Consider the following 19,586-nt stretch of genomic DNA (forward strand, 5'->3'; position numbering starts at 1 on the left):
AAGGGCAGAGGTCAAAGTGGCAGTGACCCTGGTCAGCCACAATATCCCATTAGCCTTTGCAGATCACCTCAGCCCGCTTTCAAAGAATGCTTTCCTGATGCAAGAAAAAAAACATCAGCCATCATCAACAAGCCAATTAGTCCTTATTTGCTGAACGAGCTGGTGAGCAACATGAGGAGTAAACCATTCAGTCTGTCGACAGATGCTGTGTGCTCAATTCTGAGTAAGTTGTTACACATTCTCACACACACTATGGTAAGACTGCTGTGATGGACATGATTAGAAACTATCAAGGGGAGAGTGAGAGAAAAAGAGAGCAGATGTAGGGAGCAATTTGGCACGGTCATTCCTCAACACCTGGCCATAAACATGCCATTGCTTCTGTTCACCAACGCTCATCTCTCACAGCGAACATTTTTCTTTCTTAAAACAAACACAGTGTTACAATGTTTGCTGAAGAAAACCAAAGTGGTAAAGAAAGAAAGATAAGCACTAAAATTTTCATTTAATCCTTATAACTTTCCCATCAGCTTCAAAAAATATCTTTAATTTAAAAATAACATGTATATCACTCACACATTTTCCTTTTATTTGAACATTGCCGTCTTTCATCAGAGATTTCGCCTCTAGTCCTCCAAGTGTATGACATAGTTATGTAATTCTGGCAATTACATAGCTTAACCATCTGCTGAATATTTGAGTTGCAGGGGCCTGAAGGGTGGCCGAAGGAAGCTGGTATTGTGCCCGCTTAGAGTCCACTAACCACACACACACCACATTCAACACACTGCCAAAAGAGTCCATGGTAACAGGAAGAACTGGAATCAAAATTCCAAGCAGAGATGTTTGCGGAGTAATCACAACAGGGTTCTCATTTTGGTCCTGATTAAAAAAAGGATACACTATACTGTATGTATATTTAAATTAAGAAGACTGCATTTAATTACTTCAGGTGTTAAAGACATGATTATAAAACAGTTATGAAAAAAAAAAAAAAAATTTGGTTCAGTTTTCACTCTGTTTGCTCTGTTCCCATTGGCCTGTTCATATGTGACCCTGGATCACAAAACCAGTCTTATGTTGCACGGGTATATTTGTGGCAATAGCCAACAAAACATTGTATGGGTCAAAATTATAGATTTTTCTTTTATGCTAAAAATCATTAGGATATTAAGTAAAGATCATGTTCCATGAAGATATTTAGTAAATTTCCCACCTTAAATATATAAAACATTTATTTTTGTGAATGGATGCAGCACTATCGCCAATAGAAATGGACAACTTTAAAGGCGGTTTTCTCAATATTTCGATTTTTCTGTACCCTCAGATTCCAGATTTTCAAATAGTTGTATCTTGACCAAATATTGTCCTATCCTAACAAACCATACGTCAATGGAAAGATTATGTATTCAGCTTTCAGATGGTGTATAAATCTCAATTTAAAAAAATTTACACATAAGACTGGTTTTGTGGTCCAGGGTCACATATTAGTTAAAGTTCTAGTTTGTTGCTATGGTTAATCACTGATTATTAGATTGTGTTCACCTGTGTTCATCAAGTTCCCTTTTTTTGTTCCTTATGTTTATACCCTGAGTTTCATTTCTTCTTTTGTCTGATATTGTTTGTTTGTGGTTGCGTTTCCAATTTTTCCTGAGTATTTGTAAATAACGATTATTCTAGTTCATTCTCTTTGTCTTGCGTGACAGATATAATCAATAATAATTTTTTAAAAAAAAAATAGTGACAGGGAAATAATAAAGGGAGACATAAACGAAGATAATTTGGAAATATATAATATATATATATTTATAAATTATATAATAATTTAATGGAAATAAATTAAGATAATTTATAGGTTCATATGCTCTCTAATTAAAGGTTTGGTGGATATAGCAAAAATAGCAAATATTAGTTCAATATGAGAATTGTATTTAATATTGTTCTACTAAGAGCTAAAAGCAGGACTTGTATTATCCATACACTTCATAAGTCTAAATGTCATTGGAAACATATAAAAAAAAGGTGCACAATGTCTCTGATAATGTATTTCTGCCTGTCAGAAGTCTGGGTCCATTATGGACTACTGAAAATATTTTATTTAAGTTGTGATATTGTGTGGCAGTCGCCAGGGGGCAGTAAATCCTCGATTTTCACCCCATAACCAATCTTTCTGTTTGTCATTTGGTTCGAAAGAATCTCAGAAACAAACTGTATCACTAAAAAATCAAAAATAACTAATTATATATTCAAATGTATTAAAGAAAATATGTTTCATTTATTTATATATTTTATTTATTGCACAACCAAAACTGGCTACAGTTCTGTCAAACTGTCAAGGCTGATTAATGTAAAAACAAGGTAGAACACAGGGTACGAAATAATAAGCATCCGAATATCACATTGGCAATATTATAATATTTCTCAAAAAACATTCACTGCTTTATAACAAAAAAAAAAAAAAAAAGTCCCTATGGACAAGTATTTCGCCATCTATGTTTAAAAAGATATGGATGCACACGTGCTCTCTATTTACTGTATTATGAAAACAGGCAATATGTCCCAGCAGCTTTGGGATTCTTTATTAGCCTAAAGACTGCATGAGTGATGAGGGCGTGATATATGTCACAGAGGGAGGTCCCACACACACAGACACGCATACACACACACACACACACACACACACACACACACACACACACACACACACACACACACACACACACACACAGACACGCACACACACACACACACACACACACACACACACACACACACACACACATGTCTGGTGCACTATCTTTGTGAGGACTCTCCATAGACGTAATGGTTTTTATACTGTACAAACTGTACATTCTATCCCCTTACACTGCCCCTATCCCTAAACCTACCCATCACAGGAGACATTCTGCATTTTTACATTTTCAAAAAAACTAATTCTGTATGATTTATAAGCTTTTGTACCCATGGGGACCTCAGTTTAGGTCCCCACGGTGACACGAGTCCCCATGAGTCTGTGTGCATTCAGGTTTAAGTCCCCACCGGTGTAGAAAAACATGTCCACACACACACACACAGACACGCACACACACACACACACACACACACACACACACACACACACACACACACACACACTTAGGCTATGCTCTATTGTTAGAAAAATAGCCTACACTCCACACAGTCTCTGGCGCTCCGGGAGGCCATCTAAATGAGTGTGCTTATGTTTCTAAAATAACTCATTAACTTTTTAAAGAAAATATTTATAAGAGAGGGAAAGAATGACCAACAAGCCCATGACATTATGCAGAATTCATGACATCATCACCTTTCACTGTCAGGATAGCTCTCCATCACCATCTGACACACACACACACACAAACACACACACACGCACACACACAGGCTGCGCGCCGCTTTGTGTTGAGCTGGTTCGACTCATTTCGGTTCTTTCGAACAGTTCATTTCAATGAGGCGGTACCAAAACGATTCATCGGTTCGTTTACGTCACACCCACTCAAGAATACCCTGACATTTTAAAAAGCTCTAAACATTTAAGTTTGCCTTCATGGCAATATGCAACGTATTTATTTATACTGTTAAGTAGCCTATATTCATTCGTATGTAGGCTTTTGTATTGTGATGTGAATTGCGTTCTAGTAGTTCACTTTGCTGCCCTACATAATGCAACATTAAGTTACTTTCATAGCCTACTTATCTTTGCAAGTTGGAAATAACGACTGAGACAAACATTCCCTTATTGTTTACTTTTGCAGAAATAGCCTAGGTCGTCTATTGCAGATCTTTTGGATGTCTCTCATGTTTCCAATAAAATATTAAAACCAATCTCTTTGTCGTATGTCACATTATGTCATCATACGCACAAGTTGGAGACATGTTTCCTGCACACATTCGGCTACAATAAGGTTGGTTACTTCCCAACCCCATAGATCAAATCAACGGAAAACCCAATCTCTGAGGATTGTGTTCACCGGCTCTAGGGCTCATTTCGAATACGACAAGACGGAAACTAGTCTCGAGAACCATCCAGACCAATTCGCGAACGAATCGATCAGTCCAATTGGCGAACCTGTTCAAAAGAACCGACTCATACGAAGTGAAAGGAGCGATCGCAGGAGGAGAGGCGCATCTGGAGACAATAGAAGGCAATGCAGAGCTGCGCTTTGTCGCTCTGATCGAGGGCTGTGCAGTCAAAACACAGAAATATAGAGATGCTGGAGCGCTAAATCTGGATATATTTCTCGTTATTTTGATTTGTGAGATCTGAGAGGAAAGATGAATCCTGCTGAAGCGGCGGAGGACGGACCCACTGATTCGGACACGGATGCGTTCTTCAAAACAGGTACGATGAGAGGAGAGATGGAGAGACAGTGATCTCTATAGATAGGCCTGCGTTTGGTTAATTATGACAATTAATAGTCCACATATAGTGTCGCTTTCCATTCTTTCTTCATGAGGTTTATCTCTGTTACCTTCGTAATTTATTAGGCTACTTTTTAATTTCCCAATTGATCATTTTAATGTCTTTGCACTGCAAATTTTGATTAGCTTTAATGTATTTTATTAGGTTAATAACTATTTTTCTGATTTATTACATTTTTATTTCTATTTTGTATTTATTTGGAGCAGCTTGGAAATGTAGTTTTTGTTTTGAAACTGAATCCAGAAAGAGATAGTCTTCAATAGAAGATCAAAGAAAAAATATGAAGGCTAATGGGATAAATCAGAGTGTTATGGTTTAAGGATGCTTGAGGTCCAGGTTTGTGTGATGGGTGATGCTGAGCATTAGTGCCATTACCCTGCTTTGACTGACAGCTACACTGAGCTTTAGTCGTGTAGTCTGAAAAGCCAGCCCATCCCATCCCATCCCATCCCATCCCATGTCTCCTGAACAGCACCATAGAACTGCTGGATAACTTCTCATGCCTTATTTATCAGGATTGTGGTAATTTGTTCTTATGCACACAAAATGGCTGGTTTGTGTATAAGTCTGTTCATTTTCATGCTTAACTGGGCTTCATGCTGGGCTCATGGTACAGTGATTGGGAAGAAGCTAATTTCAAACACTCTACTCTTAATATACGTGTCATCTGCGTAACAGCGCTTGTGTATGTCAGATGTGCCGAGAAGTTTAATGTATGTTTAACCCCAGTTTGAGGGAGGCTTTGATTGCTAAAATGCTTAAAAAATCAACCTATTCTGTAAGCTGTTGGTCTTTAAATTAGGAAGTTTAGGCCATGGAGTCAGGAGTTGATTTTGGGTCTGGCGATTCTAAAATTATTGCCACATACACATTTGTAACAAGCAAATTACTTGTAACATGCATCCATGCAATTTATGTTGTTCTTATTGTCTTTGCAAAGTGAACATTAATATTTAGAATGTGTATGTTGAGTTGAGTGCAGTTGTCATATGTAAACAATGATTTCACAACAACCTTTGACATTTAAAAGGGGACACTGGGTCAGTGGCAAGACCTTGTATCATGTGCAGCACTTCTGGAGTTTTAGAGAGGAAATGGCTGGAAGAAATGCTAATGTTTAGGTAAGTGGTCCAGGCTGTGAGACCCCTGTTGAGGAGTGATGCATAAACCCTGCTGCTTTACACAGTGGGCTATAGGTCAGGATGCGGGTACACTATGCTCACTCTCTCATACGCACACACAAACAGCTAACACATGTACACATGGCATAACACAAAACACAAACTAGTTCTCCCACTTGTTAGCTCAACCTCACAGCTGTGCTGCCTTTCTTTCAGTCTTATCAAAGTGAGGTTCAAGGTGAGTTTGTTTTAGAGGAAGTGTGTGTACAATGTCTCAGTTTTTGATCTGAAGGTCATATCTGTAAAGACGGTCTGATAATTAACAACCATGTCTCAGTCAGAGTAAACCCACAAACAACTGAAATATAAACAGACTGAACTAGATTGTAGCAACACATTGGAAAACTGTGCCTCTGCCTACATTTTTGCAATACTCAAAACAGAAAACACATACCAATACATACAAATCACTGCAGTTTCCAGCTGAAATGAACATTATAGAGGCAATATCACAGAAAATTATGATTACAGAGGCAGATTATCGATTAATAAAGACTTATTTCAAGACGAAACGTAATATCATTTTGCAGAAATGTCACCACAGGCATTTTTTTCAGTTGAGATTTTACATTTTCTAAGATTTCCTTCATTCTTATGTGGATTTTACTGCCATAGAGTGTTGTTGTTGGTTGCCATGACGTTGCTGTGTGGTGTAAAGTGTGTTAGATGGCCACATTTCATGGGGAAACAAAACTATTTTTACAAGGTGGTGTTTTCGTAGACAAAAATGTGGAAAAATTTTAGCTTTAGGGGTACAATGGGTTGTCACTGGGGCAGTAACCTTAAAAGGATATCTTTGTACCTTTTATACCCCTAAAAACGGCATAATAGTACCTTAAAATAGCAATTCTTGCCTTATGACCCTTTTAGCCAGTGACAAGCCATTGTACCCCAAAAGTTACAATTCTTGCACATTTATTCTGAGAGTGTATTGTGCGACAAAATGATTTTTAGTAAAAAAAAGGTTAGCATGAAGGTCCACCTCTAAACATAACCATCACTGGGGTGTAAGCAGATCGTACAAAAATGTACAAATTCATATGAATTCACCACCAATTCACCAAAACGTAAAACAGTTATGATTTGCCATGAGATAATGAGTTGGATAATGAATATTCTGATCCCTCCATCAATATATGCATGTCGATGGGATTTTTCATCTGCTTGGAAAGTAAGTCCAACCACAAAGAAATAGCAAACCTCTTCAACAAGCTGCATGATTTAGATATCCTTCATGTCTGCAGCAGAATCGGTGCTGAATGAGTTCCATGCCGATGTATAAGCAATTCTGAGGCTTTCTTCTCACCTACAACTTCAGAGCAAATAAAGAACAAAGCAGGCTATTTTTAGGCGTGATCATAAAGACATTGTTGAGTTGTGCAGAGTATTGGTTTTGAGATCTCCAGTGCCAATGATTTGCAGATGTTTGGAGGTCTGGTGTAGCAGAGGGGCTTTTTACTGTGGTTTTACCCAGTGGAAGTGAGGACATCTGCAGAACATAGCCATCGGCCGTCATCAATGGACAGACAGATACATCCTGGCAGCCCCTGCCCCTAGGGCCAACAAAAAGTCAGGAGGATATAATGGAGAAAGACAGGGACAGAGTGAATAGGACCATAAATCTTCTTTCTTCTGCCATATCCAGTTGTAGTGGGTGTTTGCCCTCCTAGAGAAAAGACGTTACGTGGCTGAGTGAACAGTAATCCATTCACAAGCACCACACTCAGCAATCTGAAGAGGTTTTTATACCCTCGGCCACATGGCTCACTCGCTGCATGTGTATTCAGTATTTACGGTTGGATTAACCTCCATACTACATACTGCTGTGGATAGAGTGCTCTTGAGAGAACAACCTCTTTCCTCTTATAATAATTGTGTTGATTTTAATATTTGGACCCCTCCTTTGTTATCTTTCCTGTTATAAGCTGTTACTTCCTTCTGAAGACCTCTTTAGCACTGCTTATTTTACAGTATATGACTGTGTGTAACTGACTCACAACACCAGATCATTGAAATGCAACCGTTGTTTTTTTGTGAAGCATTTGGGTTCTGTTGTCCTCTCTAAGGTGGTTGTTAATTGATTACTTAATCAGTCATCTGATCAATACATTGGGTGGAGGTTGGCCAGGCTTTGAAGATTATTTGCAAATCCGGGTTGGAAGTGTCTGCTTTTGACAGGGTTTATTTAAGGCTTTGTTTAGTAGGCCGCAAAAGTCTGATTTCTTGGCATATACAACTCAAATCCGTTTATTGTTTGTTGTCTGAACTGAAACTGAAAGAAAAAAAAAATCGTACAAACCCGATCCAAACCACATTTGTATGTGGTTTGAAATCCGATTAACTGTGAATTTCCAGATTTTTGGAAATAAACAGTTCCAGATCCAATTTCAAGTAAATGTCTTTAACGTCATACACAAAGTGCAGTATTGTCTATCTCAGTTCACTCATGTACACTCACATGTAGCTTTCACTATGTAATAAATTGTGATTAAGTGCATATTGTATATATAAATACAGATGCTTATGGTGTTGTACATTGTATGTTGTCTGCTTCTGTAGTTTAGCATCACAACAAGATGTCATGCTCTCTTATGTCTCTTGACATTGTTCTGATGCTTATGTCATTACTATGGAAACTGATGCAGGTATTGACTAAACTGTCTGAACAAATGATCTGATTCATCACTGCAGACAGTGACCCCTGCAAAAACTTGTTGTTAATTCATGGTCAGTGTCTGGCAGAGGTTTGCTGCTCTTTTCCAGTACTGCAGATTTGCTGAAAACCTCTGGCAACAATGAACATTTTGCCACTAATGGCAAACATCTTTTTCAGAAATCTTTGGTAAATATGTGCCACTAATGGGGAAGATTTATGATGAACCCGTGACTATAATGGACAACCAACCGTTGTCAAACTTTTCACTGAAGTAAAGTGTGCGTGTGTGTGTGTGTGTGTGGTCCTGGTAAACCCTATGTTGAGGGGACCAAATGTCCCCTCAGAGATAGTAATACCAGAATATTTTTGGCCTCGTGTAATCATGCTAAGTGATATTTTTTGAAAATGTAAAAATGCAGAAAGTTTTCTGTGATGGGTAGGGTTAGTGTAAAGGGGGCAGAATATAAATTTTTTGCAGCATACAAATCATTATGTCTATGGAATGTCCCCATAAAACATGGAAACCCAAGATGCCTCTCTTACAGACACACATAATGTAGATTATCCAGTTTACACTGATTTATCATTTCCTTATGATGTAATTGATACAGTGTGTGATATGTAGATCATTATGAGCCCTATTACTGTAATATATTGTTCTCCTTTAGTATATACTTTTATCCAGGGCAATAAGAACCATAAACAGCTGATGAATTGCAGGGATGGTATCTCCTGAGCAACATATTAAATGTGTTTTTGGAGTCTCTTACCATATGATTTGTTCCTAAAGCATTCATGAATCAGCCTCTATCCTCTAAATGTGATGCTGTACTCATGGTGCAGTCCTGGTTTGGTTTTTGGCAGATCGGGATCTGTTTCCACTCAGTGCAGTCAGAAGAGAGAAGTGGAAATTGGCTTTGGCAAGTAAATAAAGCGTACTCGCCAGTTGGCCAGTGACTTTTATAATACTGCTATTGACATAATGTCTTGTTGCCAAAAATATACAAGGGCAAAAATAGCAACATAATTCCTTTGTTATATGAAAAAAAATATATACATTGCAATGTTAAGGTTTAGGTTCAAATGTTTTCATGTTTTTGAAAGAAGTCTCTTATGCTCCCAAGGCTGCATTTATTTGATTATAAATACAGTAAAACATTAGTATTGTGAAATATTATTACAATTACAATTTAAATGACTTCCCAGGCAGCGTTTGCGCACGAAGTTTCCGCACAAAACTGATTTCGGACAGACTTCTGAGGCAGTGTAATGGTTTAATGATCTACCAGGGTTGCCAGCTTTGGGACTTTGGCTGGAGTGAGACTCTGTAAAACTTCAGTGCGCGCGTGCGCGGAGAAAGTTTTTGCCAACCCTAACCCTAATTTTAAAAATGTCAGTCCTTGTTTACTTAGTATAAATCCTGATTTATGGGGGGAAAAAAGAAAAAAAAAACGAATTGAATGGAAACGTGTTTTCAAAATGTAGGCTACAATTAATTTATTGATTGCACGATAAAAAAATTAAGATAGAGGTGATTAAATAACAAACATGTAAAACAACAACATCAAACCAATAAGAAATCTCAAAACATAAGGGACACATAATAGTTACTCCACCTCCCCAGAAAACCACAACACACAAGTTTCACACATTAGGCCTGTTGTGCCACAGTGGCAGTGTTGGCTTGCTTTCACCACCTCTGCAGGAGGCTCGTATCTGAAGCAGGGTTCAATCCATTCATGAACCGTAATGCGTCTGTCACGTGACAAATGAACGAAAGACTCGGAAGGTAAAGTAATTATTTATGTTCCCTGTAAATTATTTTTGACTGCATTATAATGATTCCTTAATTCAGAATATGATAAAGACTGCGTAGGTGGATGTGTTCATGGAATTTGGCTGTTAAAAGTATAACATTTAAAGTCCCTTAAATGAACGAAATGACTCAAAAAAGGATTCGTTCATTTTAATGAACGAGGTAGAACAAGCAAGTCAGTAAAATGATCCGAACTTCCCATCACTCACAGGGTGCCATCAAGTGACAGTCTGTCCCTGGTGTCAGTCTTGTTTAGGCCAATAACTGAAAAGGTTCGCTCAGCATCCGCATTTGACTGTGGCAGGCTCAACACAATCTGCGCAACCTTTGATAATTTGGGGAATTTTAAAATGCCACTTGCCCGATTTGCCAAAACGTAATTTGTACCATGAGCCTATTTTTATTGAGCAAATAGCTAGCCCACATAACGTACGTCAGACAACGTTCGCAACTATAGTTGAAGTCTGTACTCTCGGCACACAGACTGATTAGGCAAGGCTACGTCTGTAGTGACAAGGCACACCATTTTATTATCTGCTTACCTTGATTGTCATCCAAACTTTCAAACACGCATCAGTGGCTCCGACTCCGAACCTATGCTCCAAACTCTCTCTGAACTTTTCACACGCAACTGACATCTCAGGTGCAAGGTTTTCAGCGAATCAACGATCAGAGAATACTGCAGTGAGAACGTTGTAGGCAGATGTTACAACGGTGGGCCTTAAACTCCTCTCCTGTCATTAATACGCTGTGATCTAGTATAGTCATCAACAGAAAATTAACAGATTGAAAGGGGAGAAAAATGGATTTTGGCGTGACATTTCTTGCGTGTGCGTGAGAGCGTGAGATTGATGCTGAAAGCGTGAGTTGGCAACCCTGGATCTACAGCAAAATAGAGTGAGCTTTGCTGAAAACCAAGCACATTTTTAATTACTTCAATAGTAATTTCTCATTAGGTCAAAAAATATCTACACTGTAAAAAAATTATATGATCAATAAGTTATGACAACATATGTCTTTACATTGCTTTAACTCATCAAATATAACTCATCAAAAATCAATCAGATGAAGGTATCTCAGGAGACGGGAAGTGAAGCTAACATTGGATTTGGACGGGCCTTGATGTAGAGCTGAAGATCTTTGCCCGAACCCGACGGGACCCGACGGGTTTGGTCGGGTTCGGTCTTAATTTCTATTATTTTACACGGGCTCGGGCCGGGCTCGGGCTCGCGCTTCGGGTTGCGTGGTAAATGAGCGGTCAGGTGATGTGTTTAGATTAGCGTGAAAATGGATCTTGAGGAGGTGAAACGGAGGCTGGTCTCTGGAGGACTTATTTTATTTCTTTGTTCCAACTTCCAAGTGGCCTCTAGCCTCCATTAGTCATGAATAAATGATGTTAAAAAATGTATAAATTACTCCTTTTTTTACGAAAGACAAAGGTGCTGTGTGCGTGCGGCGCAGTCTCTTTTTTTCTTTCTCTCCCTTTTCCGCCGAGTGGTGCGTGTGCCGGCTCGCGGTGTGAAGCGCGTGTCCGCGCTATTCTCCAACACTCTTATCACTGCTGATAGACGGCCTTTTGGACAGTCGGGCTGTAAACGGGTTCGGGCTTTTAAAAAGCTGTCAATCAAAATGTACTTGTCGGGTTCGGGCCAAACTCTGTCGGGCTCGGGCCTTTTCGGGCCGAACTTTTAAGGCCCGATTACAGCTCTACCTTGATGCCTTCCTACCTTGCGATATTTTCTCAGAAGGCAGCATTTATCAGTTTTCTGACACAGCCATTGCCTGATTGGGCAACAAGGCAACAAATTAACTGAACAAGGAACAGGTGGATGTCACCATGACAACAAATGAACCCAAGCTAGAAACCATGACAATTGGAGGGAAACAGGAAATATTGAGAAACAAACTAAAAGTCCATGAAAACGAAAATGTAGCAATTACAGAACGTGACAGAGATAGAGAGAGAACACAATTCTCAAAATAAATTGTAAAATGAATGCTTTGATTGAATGATTCTAGTTCATGTGTGCATGAGACAAGGCTGGAAACTGCTGATAAATCCTTCAATGCCACAGTCTGATTCAGACTGATTAGACTGACACACAGCAAGAGACATGCACAGCCGGTGCTGGAAAAAGCCTTGGCTTTCTGCCAAAGTGTGTGTTTGTGCGTTCATTTGTGCACACCCCTCCCCCCCTCTCTCTCACACACACACACAGACACCACGCTGTCTGTGCCCTGCTCGTGGGCTCCAGTGTGAGGAAGAACAATAGAGCATGATGCTCCAGCATCAGCTCACACAATACACTCCACTGACGGCCAGCGTGTGTCTGTCTGCCACATCACCTCTTTTGCCTTTCATTTCTTGTGGTTTTCCAGTTTGCATTTTCCATCCCTTTAATGTCTTTACCTCACCACCTCTCTCATACACACTTTTGTGTAGCTGGCACACACACACACACACACACACACACACACACACACATACACACACTAGACTTCTTGTTTTTATATAAACACTACAAATATTATGATCTTACTTTTCCAGTACAAATATCAAAAAAAAAAAAAATTTAATCGAGATAGATTTACTTGAGAAACAAAATGACTCAAGATATTAAGTTTTGTTTTCTGAAAAACATATTAAAGTGAGTTTATGCCTAAAACAAGAAAAAATATCTGCCAGTGGGGCAAGAAAAATAAACGTCTTTTCCCTTTGAATTGTTTATTTTTCTTACCCCATTGACAGATATTTTTTTTCTTGTTTTATGCATAAAAACAAGACTTACGTAAATATCTTACGTTATTTTCTTCTCAAGTAAATGTATCTTGATTTAAGAATGATTAGATATTTGTACTGAAAAAAAAAGAAAAAAAAAAAAAAAACGAACCCAAACACAAACCCCGCCCACATTTTCCCAAATAGTGCGTCCCCAAACTCACTTCTGGGGACGCATTTGTCGTCAAACTTTAGCAATGAAATCACAAACATTGCTAAGTAATCACACACCTTTTCCAACTGGGGATGCCCCAAATGTCCCTGGGCAATTTTAAATCACTTCTTGGGCAGTTTTATCTTTTTAGTTTTCCATTAACTCAAACTAAGTAACCCCCAACCCTTACACACACACAGTTGTAGTGTGGCAGATGGCTAATTGGCCGGTTTGAGGTGGTGGGTTTATGGTGCGAGTGAGAACAGATTTGAGTGGATTAAAGAGTCATGATATGACGTTGAGGGAGATGAGGTTTAGTGAGAGGGATCCCCATTTCCGCTGTCTGTTCCTGCGCTACGTAAGCATGGACGGACACTTAGCACTGCAGACTAATGGAGTCAGATCTCATTAGTTGATCCTCTGCTTTGAATGAGGCTTTTAGATGGATTGAGGGAACTATTCCCTGGAGACCTGTGAGTCTGCATCTGCGCTCCACTGATAAAGATGCTGCTCCATTCACCATTCACAGCTAATTCTGTTTGTTTTTGATGTGTGATGGCAGATTACGCCTGCAAAGTTCAACTGCATTTCTCACCTACATGCTGGCTCAATGATAAATCAGACTTTCTTTAAAAGGTGATGCGTGTAATTTTTTGATGGTAAAACACTTTTTCCTATTTTAATATACACTCATTTTAAGCCAGTCGCCTATAAGTACTCACTAGAGCTGCAGCAAAATGACTTCATGGCTACTCTGATTTGCTGATAATTGGCTCAAGAACACATAATGGGTTTTCACATTATGCTTAACCCTGGGTTAACCCTATAAGGGCTTTTCATATTTTAAATAATTAACCCTTGGTCATCCTAAACCCTGGGTTAACATTCTTAGTTGCATATTCGCAGTGTCAGTACACAACTTGGTTTAAATAATCATCTTGTCTCACACTTTCACATCAGCAAAAGAATAAAAAATAATTCTTGACACAAATTCTCATTGGCTGTTTTGCAACACACAGGGTTTCTATGACTGTAAAAAAGCTTGAGATATGAACCATGCACTCTATAGAAGGTTTTCTTAACTTTGGGTAAAAATCCCAATTAGTCCCAATTCTGTGATGCTACAGACCAACATAATCTCATGAGAATTTGTATGTATGTTTTATACAATTACAATTACTCATGTTTGCATAGCCATATTGTAATACCATATTGACATACTGACAGCATCTAAATTATTTATGTATCAGCAAATTTACAGACAAACAAATGTTTATGAATTCATATTTAATGTAATACTGAATTCATGGAATTAATCGATCAGTTGATTCTTTTGCATTTATGATAAATTATATTATTTAAAGTCCCCCTGTGGTGAAAATCAAGCTTTTAATGTTGTTTATATGTATTTGTGGTGTTTTTAATATGCTTTAAGACAAACCATGTGTAAATTCATAAGTCAACACCATTGCTGAGTATTTTCTCCTTAAAACTGCAGTGAACCAAAGACAGTCTCAAAAACACGGTTTGAAATCGCTGGTGTTTCTGACATCACAAACTACCATGTAACCAATCAGATCAACGTGTGATCGTCAACGAGTGGATCTCTGAGCTGGTGTGAGTGAGTGGAGGCGGGGCCAATTTGCATATTCATAGCACCGTGTGAAATGAGGCAAGGGAATAGAGTTACATTAAATGTATTTTAAGGCATGAAGAATTTTTTTCCAAGAAAAAAACTTTTAAATATGTCATTTTGGTGATCAAATTTGACTACAGGGGGACTTTAATGCATTTATTTAATGCAGCTGACTCAATTTGAAATTAACTCAAGTGGGACAATAAAGGCATTAAATATACTGTGAATCAAACAATGACTTTAAAAGACATCAAAAATGCAAAAAAAAAATGAAAAAGATTTTTTATTCCATGCTGTAATATCTTCAGAATCAATTTGAGGAACAGAACCAAATTCAAGCCTTTGTTCAACTATCTTCATCATATGTGTCCGAAATCACCCCCTATAACCTTAAATAGGGTACTAGTTGTGGGCATAGCCATTTGTAGTGGTGTCCGAAAACATAGTGGATGTTATGGAGTGCACTCACTCAATCGCACAATGCACCACAATTACGAGTGTACATTTTTTAGAATGCGAGGGAAAGGTGTTTATCCTCGCTCATGACTCCTCAGAAAGCTTCCTCGTTCCTCATTCCTCGCCTCATCGTTGTGAAATTAGGGAATTGAGATGTCCTTCAAGATGGCTGAATTCTATCGGTTTCCGGGTCACGGGCTAGGGGACCTAGCGAGGAAACATCCATTTGAGTATTGAGAAACACCCCCGATGTACTCTCAATGGCTATAGAATACCCATAATGCACCGTGAAAGTTGCGCACTGAATTAATTCCCACTTCTGACCAGAATATGGTGCCCGCAGCTGAATAATCCATTCCATTCCATCTTCCTCCGCTCATCCGGGGCCGGGTCGCGGGGGCGGCAGTCTAAGCAGAGATGCCCAGACTTCCCTCTCCCTAGACACTTCCTCCAGCTCTTCCGGGGGGACGCCGAGGTGTTCCCAGGCCAGCCGGGAGACATGGTCTCTTCCCAGTGGGACGCACCCGGAACACCCTCCCGGGAAGGCGTCCAGGAGGCATCCGGAACAGATGCCCGAGCCACCTCAGCTGACCCCTCTCGATGTGGAGGAGCAGCGGCTCTACTCTGAGCTCCTCCCGAGTGACCGAGCTTCTCACCCTATCTCTAAGGGATCGTCCAGCCACCCTGCGGAGAAAGCTCATTTCGGCCGCCTGTATCCGGGATCTTGTCCTTTCGGTCATGACCCAAAGCTCATGACCATAGGTGAGAGTAGGAACGTCTCCCGTTCCATCCTTCCCTCACTCGTGAACAAAACCCCAAGATACTTAAACTCCTCCACTTGAGGCAGGAACTCTCCACCAACCTGAAGTGGGCATGCCACCCTTTTCCGACTGAGAACCATGGCCTCGGATTTGGAGGTGCTGATTCTCATCCCAGCCGCTTCACACTCGGCTGCAAACCGTCCCAGTGCATGCTGAAGGTCCCGGTTTGATGAAGCCAACACGACAACATCATCTGCAAAGAGCAGAGACGAAATCGTGTGGTCCCCAAACCTAACCCCCTCCGGCCCCTGGCTGCGCCTAGAAATTCTGTCCATAAAAATTATGAACAGAACCGGCGACAAAGGGCAGCCCTGGCGGAGTCCAACATGCACCGGGAACAAGTCTGACTTACTGCCGGCAATGCGAACCAAGCTCCTGCTTCGGTCGTACAGGGACCGGACAACCCTTAGTAAAGGACCCCGGACCCCATACTCCCGGAGCACCCTCCACAGGCCACTTCTGAATAATCCTTACATCCATTTTCCAAACCGCTGGTCCAATGTGGGTACAGCGTAATACCATACAGGTATAAATTCCTTTTTAATTGATTATAATTAAGATTTAATTAAGGTTTATAGATAGTTTCCATGACAGAGTTCAAGATAAATCGTAAAGTTTGATAACTTTCCAAATTCGCTCACTCGTTTTCATTCACTCCCTTAAAGGTCCCGTTCTTCGTGATCCCATGTTTCAAACTTTAGTTAGTGTGTAATGTTGTTGTTAGAGTATAAATAATATCTGTAAAATTATAAAGCTCAAAGTTCAATGCCAAGCGAGATATTTTATTTAACAGAAGTTGACTACAAAAAACGGCTGGATTGGACTACACCCCTCTACTTCCTTCATTAATGATGTCACTAGAACCGTAACCTCCGCCCACAGGAACACAGGCGTATTGATGGCGAAATGTCAACAGACGTGGTTGATGTTTATCTATAATATATCGGATACCGCAAAAGTTTAATTCGAAGTTGTTAGTTTGCTCTGTCCATTTCACCACGGACTGTTTTTCTAACCTGGGATAATATCAAACAGGCTTCTCTCAGCGTTTCATACTGACGAAGGGGGCAATTTCAACTATATTCCAGCAAGCGGTAAGTAGTGATTTAATATGGAAGTAGCGATCAACTTCACATTGTTTCTCTTAGTAGGATGAAAATAATCTTACTTAAACTGTGATTAATATACAGAAAGCGATCAAAGAACAATCCCTTTCCAATCGCCCAAGCTGTCAATCACACAGCGCGAGTTTATCTGGACACTTGCCAAAACTCGTTATGAAATCAATGACGCTGTTACACTGCACAACGAAGCTCTTACTGTATTTATATGCTTCATGTTTGCATTGGTGAAATCATTAGTGAGAGTGCAGAAACTGCGTTGCAATGATACGATCTTTCACGCGATCAACAGACTGTTAACGTTATCTGCTTAATGCTCATCATCACTGCAACCTTTTATGTGATGGTAATAGATCTAAATACTTAAAAAACTTCTCACGATTCGTTAATCCAGTTAGCTGTAATAGTAAAAATGTATAATAGCTGTAATAGTAAAAGTTTTCCAGATAGTTCCACATGTAATGCCAGATATTTCATATGCAAGCATGTCAGCCAATCACAGCAGAGGGCGTTTACACTGAAGTCTCACAGCAGACACGCCCCTTCAAACAGAGTGTTCAAACCAGGGAATGAAATCAGGCTAGGAAATATGCCTTTTATTTCTAAATAATACAAATTTTTTATCTAAAAAACATACTAACATTATAAGGGCACCCCTGGAAACATTATAAAATAATAAAAATAATCCATGGAATGGGACCTTTAATCAAAATATATCAGTCGACTAATATAGGGAATAGTGAATGATAGTGTAGGGGGTGATTTCGGACACAGCCACAGTCTCACCAGCATCCATCGCCAGATTCTCACTCACCAGAATACTAAGAACGCTAAAAAAAAATTACTCCACGCTAAAAAAAGTATGTTATATTTAGTATGAGAGTATGTAATATGAATGTAATCCAGACGTACTACATTCGCCATGTTGTCATTATCATGTGCTCTACCAGTGTCAGTTGTGTTGCTTCACTGCCATTCATAAATCCTTTCACGTGGTCCATTGAATGCACACTTCAGAATCTCAACGGAAGTAGTAGGTCATCCGGAGACTTTTTGCCTACTCTTTGTATTGTGAATTCAGACATAGTTCTTTTGTCACATACTGTTTTTAACCAGCTATATAGTAGGGAAGTACACGATTTCGGATGCATCCAAAGACTCTGTTTAATAATCCCATCATCCAGCTATCACCTGTTTATCAGCTGCATTACTTGCCTTGTAATGCTCCATATTTCTGTCAATAAATACCCTGTTTGGATTCACAACTAACCATTATCTATGAGTTTTGTATTCCCTGACATGATAGTAAACCGCTGCAAATTAAAAATTTGCCACTACATGACACTATACGACAAGTTTCGGCTCGAGTGCGATGTAGCAAAAGAATGCGTATGTGCGCAGGTGTAGTGTTTCTTTACAAAACAAAAGCGAAGAGTGTACGACCCAAGCAAACTCAAATTTGCACACTCACACAACAAGACCAGAACACACAAGAATATGCGAATGCTTATGGACAGACCAGGAAAAATATAAATCCATTTACACATTTATTTATCTCAATCTCACTGATAAATTAAAGAGATCTCATTTGAGATTTGTGATTTCCCATGAATGGGACTCTCTTCCTATAAAAAAAAAAAAAAAAAAAAATTTTGTCTGTATAGGGTTGTTGTTGCATTGTATGTTCTTCAGATCAGTGTGTTGGTTTCTGGACTGTGTGACACACTAGTAGATAGATTAAAACCGGAGAATTACACATTTCTTTAGTAGGACTTGTTTCATGAGTGGGACTTGTGTTCCCTTATGACATATGAAGGTCTAGTTGGCCCCTTTATTTTAAAAAGTGCCTGCTGTTATAGAATTAGATGTAGATTATGAATATAGGTTACATGATCTAACCAATCATCGGCATTACTTCTGATGGTACAACTTAATTTATCATATTAGTAAAACGCAGGTTTTGGCTGCCGCCGTGCGACAAAATATTTTATCCACTTTTTAACATTTACAAGGTTAATTCACATCAAAGAAGGTTGTTGTTGCATTGTATGTTTTTCAAACATTTCTCATAGAAATAGTAAGAGATTTGTGTTCCCCTATGACATGTGAACGTCTGTGGATGTATTTTACATTTCATCAGAAAACCTGCTTTAGCTGTTTCTGATTTGATGCTTAGATTAATATGTGGTCAGTTAACTTTATTTCAGAGAAGTTTGAGAGCATATCTATGCTTTCATGATTTATGTTATGAATGAATTGAGACACCCAACACTTTGAAGCTGCTTCTCAGTTGCTCCCCATTGATCTTGAAAAGAAGCATTAAGATGTGAGCACAGTGCCACAGTTGTACTTCAAACATATGTGCAGTCAAATGATGTGTGAAACGCACTATAATCCACATTTCACATGAAATTGCATGACTGATCGTTATTTTTTCCCCCACTTTTTACTACATGCTTCTCGTAAGAGGATCTGACATCAATCAGACAAATGGAAGCCATTCAAAAATCTTCATCTGAACCTGT

At 39.2% G+C, this 19,586-nt stretch overlaps 1 protein-coding gene across 4 annotated transcripts in view; it reads left to right on the plus strand.

Moving 5' to 3' along the window:
* Nucleotides 1-4,096: 4,096 nt before the first annotated feature.
* Nucleotides 4,097-19,586, plus strand: part of kalrna (kalirin RhoGEF kinase a) — a 242,510-nt gene continuing 227,020 nt past the window's right edge. For all 4 annotated transcript variants that reach the window (XM_079880252.1, XM_079880253.1, XM_079880254.1 and 1 more), the window contains exon 1: nucleotides 4,097-4,360. In XM_079880252.1, coding sequence (XP_079736378.1) covers nucleotides 4,294-4,360 — 67 coding nt within the window. In that variant the 5' untranslated portion in view covers nucleotides 4,097-4,293. The remainder of the gene's footprint in view (nucleotides 4,361-19,586) is intronic.

This window comes from Squalius cephalus, assembly GCF_949319135.1.
Source record: "Squalius cephalus genome assembly, chromosome: 9".
Lineage (NCBI taxonomy): Eukaryota > Metazoa > Chordata > Actinopteri > Cypriniformes > Leuciscidae > Squalius > Squalius cephalus.